General features: G+C 39.7%; 1 protein-coding gene across 1 annotated transcript in view; it reads right to left on the reverse strand.

Moving 5' to 3' along the window:
* Positions 1 to 16,037, reverse strand: part of KANSL1L (KAT8 regulatory NSL complex subunit 1 like) — a 67,236-nt gene that overhangs the window by 37,846 nt on the left and 13,353 nt on the right. The window contains exons 3-4 of the mRNA XM_074145998.1: positions 4,909 to 5,050; positions 883 to 1,080 (exon numbers count right to left, since the gene is read on the reverse strand). Coding sequence (XP_074002099.1) covers positions 883 to 1,080; positions 4,909 to 5,050 — 340 coding nt within the window. The remainder of the gene's footprint in view (positions 1 to 882; positions 1,081 to 4,908; positions 5,051 to 16,037) is intronic.

Below are 16,037 nucleotides of genomic sequence, written 5' to 3' on the forward strand. Positions count from 1 at the left end.
CTGTCTGTTGCAGATAACATCTATCAAACAGGGGAAGCATTTTAAGAACAGGAAAAGTATGACTATCAAATAAGAAAAATTGGCACAGAGATTCAGGAACAGGCATTAGTACCTAAAGCTACTTTTACTCCATTTAAAAAACACGTGTATGACCAAGAATTTATGTACAGCAGCAAAGCAACATATTAATGCACTACACTGGCTTTGTCAGGCTTGCTTTATGCTAACTGCATAAGTTCATTCTGAAAACAAATTTCCTGTATCTCCTTCAGCAATGTGACTCTACCACATTCTTTATGTACTTTCTAGCAAAAGAAAACCCTGCTGGAGCCTATATCGCATTTCCTGGAATTAACCTTGGAAACGACTGTTTTGAACACCATGAACCGAAACTCAGCTCACAGCTACCCTTACGCTTTGCCCGTTAAGTACCCAGAATTCCTCAGCTCTGAAACTATGATGCTTGAAAAGGCAGACCAAACAATTACGTTCCGCTGGGGCTTTTTTTTGTTTGTTTCAAGTGCAACATACCTCCATCTTCAGCTGAACGTTTTCACCTCACATAAGTATTTCCTGAAACAGTCAGTGGCAACTCCACGTTGAGCCTAACTATAAAGGACAGGCAGGTTTCTGGATAGCTATTAGAAGTTGTTATGTGGCCGCTTTGATGGAAACAATGCGGTAACACAGACACGTCAGAAATAAAAGGTTAATTTGTAACCTGGTGTACAATATACTTATTTAAGCCCTTGACTGCATCAGCACCCACTCTCGGGACTGCGAAATATCTTCCTTTTTCGAAGTCATCACCATGGAACCTGCCCTATTTCTAAAGCAAATCATTTGGCTCCATTGACCGTTCAGTTCTCATTTTTACTTTACCTGTTTTTCTATGTTTCGTAAAAGCAGGGTAGGACTGCTGGGTGACATTTCAAAGTCATGCTCCGGCAAAGAATCCTGTCTCTCAATGGCAGCTTGCGAATTCCCTGTGGCGTTTAATAAAGCTTCTTGGTCTGTCAATTGTATTTGCTTCTTCAAAATGTCTTTTGGAAATGGGAATTCTTCTAAGATCACCATCCCCTAGACAACAGCAATTGAACACAGTTGGTTGACAATGGATTAACCCTCCTAAATCATTTTTAAGGGACAGTCGAACCTGGCACTTCCCCCTTAATCCTTCCAGTAACTCTTTGAATCCCTAAACTAGACTTTAAATACATTTCACAGCTAAAATATCAAAATAGTAGGTATCTTCATTAATGAAAAGCTGCACTATAAGCTACTCCTTATAATAGCAATCACTCTTGTGTTATACCTCTGCTTAAACATCTGTGCCAAAATTCAAATCAGAAATTCATACTTATTAGAGAAACTATATGATCATTTGCCTGTTGATCTAAGAAAAGACTTTTCTGTAAGAAACAACCACCCTTTGACTTGAAGTTGGTTATAGTCTTTGCAGCCAAAAAATTCTGCAGCCGCATTACAAAGTGCTCTATTTTTCTTATTCCTATCCACTTTCTAAGCAAAACATGAAGGTTGTTATTTTTTTATGTAGCAAAGATCTAAAAAATTCAAAACAAAAGCATTTTACAATTTTTTTTTTAAGGTGAGCATTTTTAGAGTTTCATAATTACAGAAGTAACTATCCTAAATATTCTAGCAATTTCACTGCTTTTTAAGACAATCTGCACAAACATGGTATCAGGACGTGGTCTATCATCTAAAATGCCACCTAAGAAGATAAATATAACTTTATATGGTAGGAAAATAACAGTTTCATAAACAGAACTAGGAAAAAAATACCCCCATTGGGTTTTCCACATGACAGATTAAAAAAATAGAAGTGTGTCATATACACTCCTAGGTAACATCTCAGTTGGTTTGTTTTAACAACTTAAAACATTAAACAAAATCATTAGCAAAAATAACTTTGTTACAGTCAAAAACAGTTTGTCAAATAGTCCCTTAATTTGTCATTATCTCGAGCAAATAAATTTAATACTTGGAAAAGGTCATCAAAGCTCTGCAGGCTTTTTCAAAGAGAAAGGGAAAGAACTTACTTGCTTTTAAGTACTGACTGTTACTCAAATACCAAGCAGATATTCAAAAAATGGGACCATTCAATTACACTGCCTCAATTTTTTCTTCCTAGTAAGAATATTCCACTAAACCAAGGAAGACTGTCATCACGTGAACACAAGGAACACCTATATTATTTATTTAAGCAAGATCTAAGTTATGGCTGTGGAAAATTAAGGATCCTGTAGTTTTACTCATATCTTGCCTCCTGCCTCAACAGTAACTTGCCCTGAAACATGAAAGCAAGTCTCAAAGAGACTTCAAAGGGGAGACTAGGAGAGAACATGACATTGTCCTGTTCTCATTGTGTCTCTTATTCCCCTGCTTGAGCTATGATTTTAAAGCTGAGAACCAAGATATTCTCCAAAACCAAGTGTAAGTGATTGAAAACTTGCTTTAGTGCCCAAAAGGGGCACAGAGATTCTGAATTCCCATCAAGTCAACCCTAGATGTTTCCACATTCCTTATCAGGTAGTAGCCGATCATCTGCGCTTTTCCATTTACAGCAGATGGAAATGAATCCAGACAATATCATACTACAATCTGTAGACCAACAGCAGGACATTCAAGGAAATTCAAGTATAGATCTCATTTTTATGTGCCACAACAGGAGGAAAAGCTAGCTTTAGGCTCTTTTAGAATTTAGCATCTTTAGATCTTTTTTTGTAGAAGAATCAGAGGTCATGACCACAGAGAGAGGAAAAAAAAAACAACTTGCAAAAGTAGAAGCTGCAAATTCCGAAGTTGGAGGAATAGGAAGACACATAGTAAAAGTGGTAAAAAGAGGGGGACACGCCTCTCACTTTCACTGGAATTTTGTTTTTTGGAATTTTATTTTTTTAAGCTGAGAATCCTGTTGACCAAGCATGGAAAGAGAAAAATAGAAAAGGAAGGAGAAAATTGACAGATTGTACGAAAAGGGAGTGACAGAACAGGCACAGAAGAAAAGAGGAAGACTAAAGAATTAGAAGACTAATATTGACTATATAAGAATTGTAAGTTAAATGGGTTACAACCAGTAGGTTTTCGCAATTAACTCTCCTCCCCCTTAATGGAACTGTTTTATTTTGCGGATAGATTTTTTTTTTTTTCCAATGAAAGGACTCTCAAAGATGCAGAGCTGCTACTTCTGTGTGCACAGAGATGGAGAAGACACAATGCACAATGTAGTAGGCCAGGAAACTGCCCACAAATTAACCATCTCCCTTCCTATTGCGTTATGATGCTAGAGGAGTGGCATTGTGCTTGAAATCATTGTTCACTGGCTACGAATCACACTTTTTTGCACTCAAAACACATGAAAAACACTCTGAAACCATTAAACACAGCATACAAATTCTAACGATACCGTGTAACTACTCTGGAGCCACTAAATGAAAACAAAGAGCTCTTCTATCAGTCCATGTGTCCTTCCATGGCTGCTGCACTGGTGTACTACAGATACATATACAAAAAAATCACAACTGAAGAAAAAGTGTCTATCTTCACTACGGGACACAATGCCAAATACTGAATACCACACAGCTGGTAAAAGGGGCATGAAGTTTGCAAGAAGGAATGTCACTAAAGATCTCTACACCAGGAAGATTACTAGGCTCCAAGCCAACATACCACCTAACGCGAAGAAAATGCGTGACTAAAAGAATGTTCTTTCTCTCATTTCTCTGTTGTTTTTTTTTTATATCTCCATTTTCTGCAGCTCATGAGACTTATGTCACCCTTAAGGCTAATAGCTTTTGGATGTAACAGCGTGCATGTACCTGGTATTTAGGACAACATTAAAATACGAGCATTCTCTCCCTTCACCAAAATACAAAATCTCCTTTCGTTTCCGTGGGCAGAGGCAGGGCAGACCCTGAAACAAAGGCTCTTAAATTACTGGGGAAAAGTTGTGAGCAGTAGAGACACAGCTGGATACGAAAAGAAAGACTTTGAGGGAAAAAGGAGAAGAGGGAATAATTTTTCTGTATGTGATCTGGGGGAAATGCTCTCTGGGGTGATTTCCCTCTCCTTTTAAACTCCCTCAGTGTCTCACGTTCAGCCACATAAAGTCTAAAGCATCTTCTGGCTCCTCTCCATCTGTGCTTATCTGACCCCAGCATGGATGAGACAATGTACAAGAGGCTCATCAACGGAGAGCCAAAGAGCTCTCCTCTAAAACCCCTCACTATCACACCACCAGAATTATCACAGGTTTTGGCTTCTTGCACATGAGAATGACCTGGGGAACACATTAAATTGATAGATAGATTATTCATGTTTTAGGAATTTGACTTTCCCACTGTCTAGCCAGTTTGATTTACAAAAACTAGTATATGAGTTACACACATTGGAATTTTAGTAATAATTAATCCTTGACCTGTTCAAAGTGCTGTACAAACATTAACTAGCTAATCCTCAGAATAAACACGCACTGTAAATAACAAAAAAAACCCACCGTGAAACCCCACAACACAAAAATGAATAACCAACCACCCCACCTGAAAACCAAATCTTGCCTCTTCTGCTGAGGAAAAAACTAGTGTGATAAATGCAGTACCTTGTGCTGGGCCCCTGAAAGTCACTAACAAAGTCACGAACTATAACAGATAGGAAGGTAAGAGTTTCCAATTCCCAGTCCTGCACTGGTGCCTCTAGGGTACAATACTTTTTAGCTCCTGATGTCTTTCTCATTAACCTTTGCATGTGATAGTCTGTGTGGATACAAGAACTCTACAGCAAAACAAACAACAGCAACAACAACAAGGAACCAAATAAATAAATATTACAAGAAACACTGTCAAAAAGATTATTTGAAAAGCCCATTTATGAGCTTACAGACAATACCTTGGTGGCACGTATCTGCCTGTGAAGGTCAGTTAGTTGTTGGATTTTGTATTCTAGTTCTGAAATCTGGGCTTGAAGCCATGTCCAACGGCTGCCAATTCTAGCTCTGTCTGCAAGCCACTTCCATTCAGAAGTGTAGCTGCTGTGAAGACAAAACGCTGGTTAGTCCAAAAATAAAGATAACCACATTTGCACAAGAACATTTTTGACAGCTGCTCTGCCTCATGTTGCAAGCATCTCAGTTGCTTTCAGAAGATATCTGATTATACCCATCCAGTTTCACATTAGCTTATTTCTGTAACTACAGCACTTGCCCAAACCAGTACAATCAATGTTCACTGGCTATTCCCAGGCTAAGCTAGTTTTCTGTTCTGTATTATAAAACTCAGAGCTGGAGAAACTACCAAACTATATCAGTTAATGCACATTACAGATTTGTAAAGAATTCAGTAACTCCACCAGCAAGAATCCAAATTTTTAAACCACACTTCCTCCCACAAGCTTCCACGAATATCGTTTGCTAACAACTGGAATCTAATAAAACACCATGCAGCAATGACCAGCTAGATATCAAGTCAGTGCCCCAAAAAAATCAAATAAGTAATTTAGATTTCTTTTATTCAAACTATTTTATAAATATAGTTGCATCAGGATAGTATAGTTACTATATATCTTACTGCTGTTTACAAATAGGTGTATTTTGTAACACAAAAGATATGCCTCCTGGTACACGACACTGTGATTAGCTTAACTTTATTATGCTAAATTCATCACTGGTATCAGCAAACTTTACTCAATCCACATATTAAATAAATGAATGACATAACAGTACCACTCAACAAATAATATCTAGTAGGTTTAAGCAACAGAGACAACACAATGCAGTATTTTAGCATGCAACTTCCACTAGTATCCTACCATTAAATGAGTTTATTTCTTTAAAGAAAATGACTGGTATTTTTTTCCCCACTAAAGCTGTTGAGTAGTTTGCCACAGCTAACTTAACAGAACTGTAAAAAAAATAAAAATCAAACATCTTCTGGAAAATAAGTGCTTTTACTTCAGTTATTGGGATAACTACTGGATCTAAATCCTGGATGATGCTGTATGTAAGTTCTACACAGGCAGAATATGTGATCCTCTGTTCCCCAGGCAATGAACTGTATTGAAGTATCACAAAAGATATGAGAAAAAGCAGATGCCAGTGAGTTGGCATAGGAACATCACACAAGTTCAATTGTTTCATGCAGAATTTTGTGTCAACTATCTCAACCACGAAAGAAAGGTAATACATTACCCTGCGGAGAAGATGCTAGACATTTCCTGGCACGAAGAAAATCACCAAATTTGAGAATCCTCATATTTTCAGGGCAAAGATTATAAAATATAACTCAAAATCTCATAGCTTTCAGTCTACTTTAGCTATTATAAATAGTATGAATAGATGCAGTCTCTGATAGGCTGCCTCTAAAATATATTTCCCCCCTTTATAACAGAAATTGTCTGTCCACCTAATCTGCAACCAGCTTAAACTCTCTCCTACAGACAACACGAACATATGAAATTAGACAGCAGATTGAAATGTCCTGTTTAAATCCAGATTCTACGTGCAAGCAAATGAAGTGGATTACCATCAAAAAGAAACTCAGAGAATTCTATCAATATATACCATAATAAATTGTTTACATTTTATATATTCTATTAGTGATTTTGTCCTAGGAAAAAAAGACACATGAAATAATCTTGTGAATATGCATTTTTCTGACAACCCCTTCTTATTTCTCTTTGTTTTCCCACTATCACCAGCACGTAGTAAACAGCCCTGGTTACTTATGCTTTAACCAGGTTGTCTTGTCAAGAATGTCCCTGGGTTTAACAGCTTTTGCATGTTTGTGCTTCTGGAAGTCATAAAATGTAGTTTGCGGGGAAAAGGGGGGATCCAAATTCCTACTTGGCCCAAGTCAGAGTTCAATTAAATAATGTGTTCACACAAATGTGGTGGCTGGAATAGTTAGGATTTGTCTCAGGACCCTGGGATAGTAAAAAGCTAATCCTAAGAAAAGAGATGCTTAATGAGGCTGTAACAAATCGCTTAGTTAATAATTTTAACAAAAAAAAAGTTAAATAGGAACGAAGAGGATAACAGAGAAAAACCCAACAGGAGTGTTGAAGTGCTTACTTCTATTGATTTCTCAAAAGGCAAATGAACAAACAAACAGCCCAAACCAGGATACTGTAACAAGAAAGCCCAGGTGAAAGAAAATTAAGTCACACTGACAGAATTACCTTGCAAGCTAGCTGCAACAATGTGAGGAGAAAAGTGAGCTATCCTCACACAGACCGAGGAAGCAAATGAGAAACAAAATAAAAATACATACACTGTATGAAATCATTACAGCAGTAAGGGCATCCATAACCAATACCAAACCACAGCAGATAACAGAAAAACAGTTAAATATTGTAACTGTGAGACAAACAAATCATATCCTCTGTATTATTACTGTCACGTGTAAAAAAAATTCTCTGCAAAGTTACATCACAAGTTATTTTTCAAAAACGTGTTTGCAGTTTTTTTACTTAAACACAATATTAAATCTTGAATTAATTGCATTCACTGTTAAATCTATTATGTATTTTTTGCTTCATTCTAAAACACTATGCAAGTATTTCTTAAGGCTTTAAAGCGTACTACATAATTAAACTAATGGGATTTAATCACACTGTAATAATGAAGTCCTTAGGCTCCTCTATAAGGAAGAGTTTGCACTGAACTACGCACAAACATTTTAAGCTCACGCCAAAGGAAATAATTTTAGCTTCTCTCTCCTGCCAGCCGAGGCTGCCCCGTGTCCAGCGCCTGCACAAGCACTTGGGGCAGCCACTCGGTGACATGGACTGGAAATGCTCATGGTTAGTTTCAACTTTGGATGCAGGGTGAACGAAGCAAGTTTAAGTCTAGATCTCTTTCCCAGTTTTGATGCCTTGCAGACAGACACACACTTTTAGACTGCCACATGGGAAGGGGCAGGAAGCTCAAAAGCAGCGAGCGTGAGCTCACATGAACAGGATTGGAGGTGAGAGCGCTGCTAAATTCTTTTCCCATCTCCACCACTCATATTTGTTTGATCTTGCATTATTTATTTATTTCTCTACAAACTATTTAGTAAACCTTGTAACTCCTCAAAGGAAGATTAAAGTCCCTATAAGCTATCCTCACACTCTTAGAAGTGAGCTGTTTGCATGCAAAGTAGTATGGTCACTTAAATGCAAATGATAACCTACTATTGCAATTAAAAAAAAATAAAAATTAAAAATCTGTAAATCTGTTCCCGGAACGTTAAGAGAGTACAGCGTAACATTCACTCAACTCAATAAAGAAAGATGTTTCAAGGTGGCACCGGTGAATTCGTTATTTTTGCAAATGCAGAGAAGATAAAAAACAAAACCAAAAAACGTAACGGGTTACAAAAATAACCAGGCCTGTTACTGAAGGAGGAAGTCAGAGCAGGTGCTTAAGTAGAAGCTCCTGCTCTGGTTCTCTGTTGGGAATGAGACAAGAAAAAAAAAAAAAAAAAGTTTCTGTCTGTCCCACTTCCTGTGTGCTCCTTTTGCAAAGCATCTTTACTTGGTTTCCGTGCTTTCGACTCTAACATCACACATCCTCCACAGGAATTTCAAGTTTGTTCTTCTGCTGGCAACTCAATATAAACCACGTTACATTCGCAAAAGTTTCTAATCTTCAGTATTGTACTACAGTGAAATATTAAACTTACATATAAACTTACTGCTCTTGAGATGGCACAAATACAAGTTGGGTGGAGAATGGCTGGAGAGCAGCCCCGAGGAGAAGGACTTGGGAGTGCTTATGGATGAGAAGCTCAACATGAGCAGGCAGTGTGCACTGGCAGCCCAGAGAGCCAACCGTGTCCTGGGCTGCATCAGGAGAAGTGTGGCCAGCAGGTCTCGCGAGGTGATTCTGCCCCTCTACTCTGCGCTCGTGAGACCCCTCCTGGAGTACTGTGTCCAGCTTTGGAGTCCTCAACACAGAAAGGACATGGACCTGTTGGAACGGGTCCAGCGGAGGGCCACGAGGATGATCACAGGGATGGAGCACCTCTCCTATGAAGACAGACTGAGAGAGCTGGGGTTGTTCAGCCTGGAGAAGAGAAGGCTCCGGGGAGACCTTATAACAGCCTATCAATACCTGAAGGGAGCCTACAGAAGAGCTGAAGAGGGACTCTTTGTCAGGAAGAGTGGTGACAGGACAAGGGGCAATGGTTTTAAATTGGAAGAGAAGAGATTTAGATTAGATATAAGGAAGAAATTCTTTACAGTGAGGGTGGTGAGGCACTGGAACAGGTTGCCCAGGGAAGTTGTGGATGCCCCATCCCTGGAAGTGTTCAAGGCCAGGCTGGATGGGGCTTTGAGCAACCTGCTCTAGTGGAGGTGTCCCTGCCCATGGCAGGGGGGTTGGAACTAGATGATCTTTAAGGTCCTTTCCAACTCTAGCCATTCTATGATTCTATGATTCTGTGACTCAAAGTCTGCAGGTGATCTCCTGCACTCATCCAGGACTATTACAATTGGAAGAGACAGAGCAATACTGATTCTGTATGAATAAAACATCTCATTTAAATTTCCCTAGAAAAACATGCTGGAATAGCATCAGAGGCAAAATTTATTTCCATGTGAGATACTGGCTTGCATTTCCTCTGTTCCGATTGAACTGCAGGAGGTCAACCCCGCACAACTTGCGAAAGAAGAAAGAAGGAAACGCAGAAGAACAAACAAGGCACAAGAAGCACAGGCACAAAGGCAGACAGTGAAAGTATGATCAAAAATATAACTAGGAAGCAGATGTTTGGGCTGTACTGTGTCAGCCCAAAGTATGGGAAAGAATTCAGCCGGGGATCGTCAGAACCGGCAGAGGCAGTATAAGCATTTCATCAAAGCTACTTGCTTTTGCAGAGACCAAAGAGGCAAGTGAAGAGGACTAAATAATATACTGCTATTGCAATCAGTACCACTGCTTGAACTGAAAGAAGTTTTAGCCATGATCTGTGGACACAACATATGGATAAACCAGTGAGCACCCTCCCCTTCTCCAAAAGTGAGAAAAGAATTGAGAATAAACCACGCTTTTATGAACCTAAACCAACATCAGAGAATGCATCAGGGCTATGAGAAGTATTTTCAGTGCCTTCGTTATGTTGTGGGTGAGATTTATGTTTTTCCCAATAGCTAAGATCAGTCTGTCCCAAAAAATAAAACCAGGCAACCTATAGGAGTGCAAAAGGGAACTGCTAACCAAGATAAAATTGCTGTGCTAGACACACACTGCTGTTTGGGGTTTGTGCACGAGTGGGGATTTTTTGTTTACAAGAGAGGAGAAGGGGTGGAATATTAAACCTTTTAGGCATGTTTTACTTTTATAAGCACACAAAACAAGCCTGGAAAACAGTTCATAAATAATGAAAGTGAAACACAGTGGTGTTTAAAATGTACAAAAAATACAGAATGTGGGATTGATAGTAAGCATCCAGAAAGGCTAATTCAAATAGGTACCACCATACCTATTTTTGAGCATGCAGCCCTTTGCCCAAGGCAAAATTCTCCATGAGTATTTTATATCCTGAAAATTAAAAGGAAACTCAGGCTTTTTTAACTCCCAGTGAGAACAAGTAACATGCCCCTACCATGACATATCTGCAGACAATGACAGGATGCTTCTTACCGAACAGGAAAAGAGGATGCTTGCAACGGACCCACATCAAAACTCCAAAACACAAGTTTGCCAACTCAAAACACAGTCTCTTTCCAAAAGGTTTGTTTCAAAGAACACCAATGTTTTCAAGTTGCAACACTCTTAAACATGAACAAGCCGGAGAGCAAGGTACCCACGTAGTGTAGGTGTGAAAATCTTCTCCTATTCCAAAATTCTGCATTAAACATAAAAATGGCAGTTGTTCCTGACATCTCCTCACACTTCACGTTTCCGCTCAGTTTCCTAACTCAGTGCATTTTGCTCTTTCTGCCAGGCCATGCCCCCTTCAGTTTAATTCACATTGTTCTGGCACCCAGATTTCAGATTATTTAGTCCTAAAGTGACCCTGTGATCCTGACGTCTACCATCCCTGCTGCTTCATCTCCTCCTCTTGCTGGGAACTCCTGGGCTATCAGAAACCTATTGCCAGTCACGCGACAGTGAAGTATTTGGGAGCTCATAAACTACAGACCAACTACCCTCAGGATAAAGGCTTAATCACCTTCCTTGGTGGGAGTCACTGAAAACAATGGCAGAAGTTTATCATTTTGATGAAGGACTCAACTCCGGAAACTGAAAAGCAAAAAATCAGAAAGCTCTCCAGATCCTTAAATCCCATCCAGACATTGTATGACTCACAATGAAATTCACGAGACTTAACACCCTGGAAAAAAATCATACATCACCCAATTCTCTTGGGAAGCTCATTCAGTTGTACAAAAATACGAAAGAGTTCATATTAATCACACAGCACTCTATCACAACTACTCAACAGCGCACTAGTATGGTGGGGATCCCACAGGACCGGACCTGCAAGCCTGTGAACTTCCCGAGCTGCCCCTAATTTTACACCAGCATTACAGTCAGTTTTCCTGTGACTACACGTGGCAGTGGTCAAAAAGCAGCTGGCCTGAACACAAGCCTTTTCTTGCAAGCCATTAAGGTGAGCGCAGGGCTTCTGATACCTTCTGTCAATACGTTGGTGAAATTCAACATAACCATTTTTCTTCTCTCTACAGACACTGAGAGTAAATAAGATATTAGCTATGAAAACTAGGACATCATATAAAACATCTAAATTCGGTGAATTCAGATATGTAGTCTATATATTTCGCACCATCTTATCTAGATTTTAGTCATGAGATAACAATGCCCACTCCCAACAAAAAACTTCCAGCACTTGTAATGGCTGAACAAACATGTCCGACTATGAAATGACCCGTAAATGCTTTCTCAAGGACTAATTTTTCCAGCACACCTACTCAATGTTTGCTTTCAGAATGAACTAACTTCAGTTGCTGTTGAAGTATTAATTCCCCTGGACCAGTTAACAGTTAAAGCCATACCAACCACATAATGAAAAAAGTAGAGTGCGCCGTTTTATGAACTCAATCTTTTCTATGCATTCCAGAGTGCAAACAAGATTAAAACAAACTGCAACAAATATAATCCTCTGGTATCATATCTGATCAACACTCCACAACAAAATACTATTTACTCTGGTAGTTAACTATCAGCCTTTCCCTCAGATCATTCAGGAGCGCTTGCTGATGACTAACTGCAGAGAGCAATATGCTGCTGTTTTGTGACAACTAGCACTAAACCAAGCTATGCCCCCCCAAAAACCAAACCAATCAATTACAGGAAGTTCTCTGGTCCTCAAAATTATACTGCAATCTCTGGGAAGATCTGCAATCAGGCCATTCTTCTGGAGCCTCCGGGGTTGCTATCTTCTTTGGTGTTCAGCAGAAATTCTTACCTGGCAGAGATTTTCCTCTGAAACACTACACGGCTTCAGAACAGATGGGTTACAGCTCTCCCTATCATCTGCAGACATCAGCAACCGCTTATCACAACAATTTCTGGCACCCACACCTGGTCCCACCATCTCTGACATACTGTTGCCATTTAATACTTTGAGAATTGCATCCAATAACATATGCTGATAATAACACATAATATATATTTTATCGTCCCAAACAAAAAAACTTTATCCAGCTTAACACTTCTGCTAAGCCATCCAGCCTGAGGAATTTATGCAGTAATGCCTGAAATTATCAATTCTGGGATTTTTCCCTTGAAGAGAAAATTCATGGTACAGAACTAGAGCGGAGAAAAAAAAGTAGCAACAGAGTAAGATTTTTACATCTTCCACAAGTAAGTTTAGAAGGGACAGGGGGGAGGGGAGAAAAAAGAAAATCAATATTGAGGAAAAATTCTTCTGCAGAAGAAAATGAAAAAATAAAAAAAGAAAGTCTCTGCGCTTGGATACCCTAGTAAAGAAGAAATTTTGTACGACTTTCATGTTGGAGCTCTATATGCTCCCTCATCTGAGAAATCACATCTTCTGAACTCATGAGATACCACAGCCAGTACTTGCCTGCTACAGGGTTCCTGCAAAAAATCACACTATTACTACAGGTTTTATATTAGAAGCTAAACTGTTACACGAGCACCGAATTGTTAAGTCGGTTTAGGTCTCAACAAAAGAAATTCAGCTTCTTAAAGCAGTGTTGTCTGTTACAGTGCTGAACTTTTCCAATGGCTGGCTTCACAGTGTGGTAGGTGCTTTTCATCTTCAATTCTATTTACATAATTCTTTAGAGCTGTTAATGATAAAAGACCAAATTGGTTGGTGGAGGTGGGGTCAGTTAGAATATTAACTGCCCAAGAAGTAAAAACCTGTGAAAGGTAAACCACCAGCACCATTTCCTCTTTCAACAAAATAAAAAAAAACCAAACCCAAAACCACTGCAAAATGCGTATCTGCTAATTTCTTTCGTTAAAAATATTTTAAAATTGATCTTTAAGATTCCATTGGCTCCCCCAGCACCCCAGCTTTTTCCACTAAACCTCAGCATGCTGTAGATCAGACCAACATGGACAGAGAAGCAGGTAGTACTAACATGCAAAGAAAGAAACTTCAGGAACACCAGGGCTGCCTGGAAACAAGCTTCTTTTCTTGCCTTTGAAATGGCACAACTTCAATAGGCTAACAACAAAACACCAGGAACACAGGCCTAGAAATTCTCTGTAAGTATTACACAACCGCCCTTGAAAAAGAAATCAATAAAGTAGTCCTACGTCTGGATCCTCTGCTAAACGTAAATTAAGATAGAGCTTACAATATATTCCTTTAAAGATATGTGCAAATGGAGAAATGTTACAGCATAAAAGCAGCGTATCAATGCTGTCCAGACACTGAAGTTGGCCCCAAAATCCGTATACATATTCTTACAAGGAATAGGTGGGTATGGTATTTGTGTAACATCTAACTCCAGCTTGTAACTAATTTCATTCTATATAGTACCAGATTTCAATGTTAAACTGGATACAAAGCATATTCTTTTTTGAGACTTTTTGGATAGACAACTAACAGTTGATCCAAAACTTGCACACCAGATGCACTGGAACTCATCAGCAGGTTCTTGGTACTGGAGGGGCTGCAGGCAGAATCACAGAATGATACAGGGTTGGAAGGGACCTCTGGAGATCATCTAGTCCAACCCCCTGCCAAAGCAGGTCCACCCAGAGCAGGTTGCACAGGAACATGTCCAGGTGGGTTTTGAATGTCTCCAGAGAAGGAGACTCCACCACCGACCTGGGCAGCCTATTCCAGTGCTCTGCCACCCTCAAAGTAAAGAAGCTCCTCCTCATGTTTAGGTGGAACTTCTTATATTCAAGTTTATGCCCATTTCCTCTTGTCCTGTCACTGCAGAACAAGGAAAAACTGCCCCTGCAGGGACCGAGAGGAGACTCAGAAGGGACTGTAGCTGGTGGGGAAGCCCACGGCAGAGCAATCAGCTAAGAAATGAGAAGCAACAGCACCAAAGGTACCACCACACACTGACCCTCATCTCCTGCCACCCCTCACCTCACCAAAGGAAATGTTAAAGGTAGTGTGAGCAGTGCACTCACCAGGTGTAGAGGGGTGTTGTGGAGAACGGGCTAACAGGAGAAATGGGAGGACCCCAAAACGCTTCTCTGGGCGAGAGGGCAGTTGGGCAGACCTGAGATGGATCTGCTTGAAGCCCTGAGGCCTGGATCACCCCACCTGTAGGACTCAAAGGAAGCTGCAGAGGGGCTGTGCCGAGTGTGAAACCTCCAGTTGGGGGGAACCTCTAGCCGTACTGCCCCAGCAGGGACCCCAGCACCTGCCCTGGAGACGCAGGACACCCTGGTAAATCAAACTCAGCTCTTTGGGCCCCCCTTCAACTGCTGTAAGCGTGTTGTGACTGAGCAACAGAGGAATAAGCAAACAATACTTGGCTGTCTGCTTTGCAGGGCAGGGATGGAGTTTGTTATGAGGTTAAACACTACAGGCAGGTCTGCAGGGACCAGGGGTGGAGAGTGTCACGAACACAGGCTCGAATCGTTGCAAGCTTCTTGGTTTGGGTGTTTTGTAGGAGCTTGGGGTGGAGTTTCACTGAGTTTTATTGCTGCGCAGTCTACTGGGAGGAGAGGGGGTTTATAATGCACATATATTCAAGCATGGATGTTCAAGTTTACTTTTTTTTTAAACCCAGAAAAAGTAATTAGAAGTTTGCTAACTGAAAATTAAATTGATTTAAATTCCCCAACAGAAAACTCCTCCTTACCCGCAAGAGCTAGGTAAAATGTTTGGATGAAAATAAAATCATTTACAGCTATTTCAATTTAAATTAAAAAAAAAAAAAAAGAGCACAGGTCAATATATTTAAATCTGACATCTAAAGTTACATTCCTAACCCATATTTAGCAGTATGAATGAAACCCTGTTACAGGAGAGCATTCCTATTTTGGGAAGTCTTTATGCACACTTTTTATTTCATGTGAAAAGGAAAGCATTTAAATGATTTCCTGTATCAGGGGCCCACGTACGCGGATTTTCAAAGGCACTGGATGTATCCCTTTGAAGTAGATTCTCATGAAATCAATGTTTATCTATAAAATGAAATAATGTTGCCCTCACTTTACAAGATGTTATAAAGACAGTTCGTTGTTGTTTGTAAACAAATCTTTTAATGGAAAAAAAACAAACAACAAAATACTTTTCACAGCTTAGCGAAAGAAAAAAGCTAGCGATATAACACTGATTAATCAGCAGCTGACATCAAGCATCAAACTCTTCTTGTCTACCATTGAATTAAGCATGCGAGGTTATCATGTATACACATGCGTCTGATTATTACATTTTCTATTCTACTATACTATGTTGACTGTGTATTAAACTGTCACTCAGAAGAGTAATGCCAAGTTTTTATTTAATATGCATTCAACACCTATCTAACTCAAAGGCTCTGACATTCCCAGCTCTGAGATCCCCTTGCAGGTTGCAACTTGTTAAACCTTCTGCCTTTCATTAAAACCTCTCAGTCTGCTTTCA

Source organism: Numenius arquata, chromosome 3, assembly GCF_964106895.1.
Source record: "Numenius arquata chromosome 3, bNumArq3.hap1.1, whole genome shotgun sequence".
NCBI lineage: Eukaryota > Metazoa > Chordata > Aves > Charadriiformes > Scolopacidae > Numenius > Numenius arquata.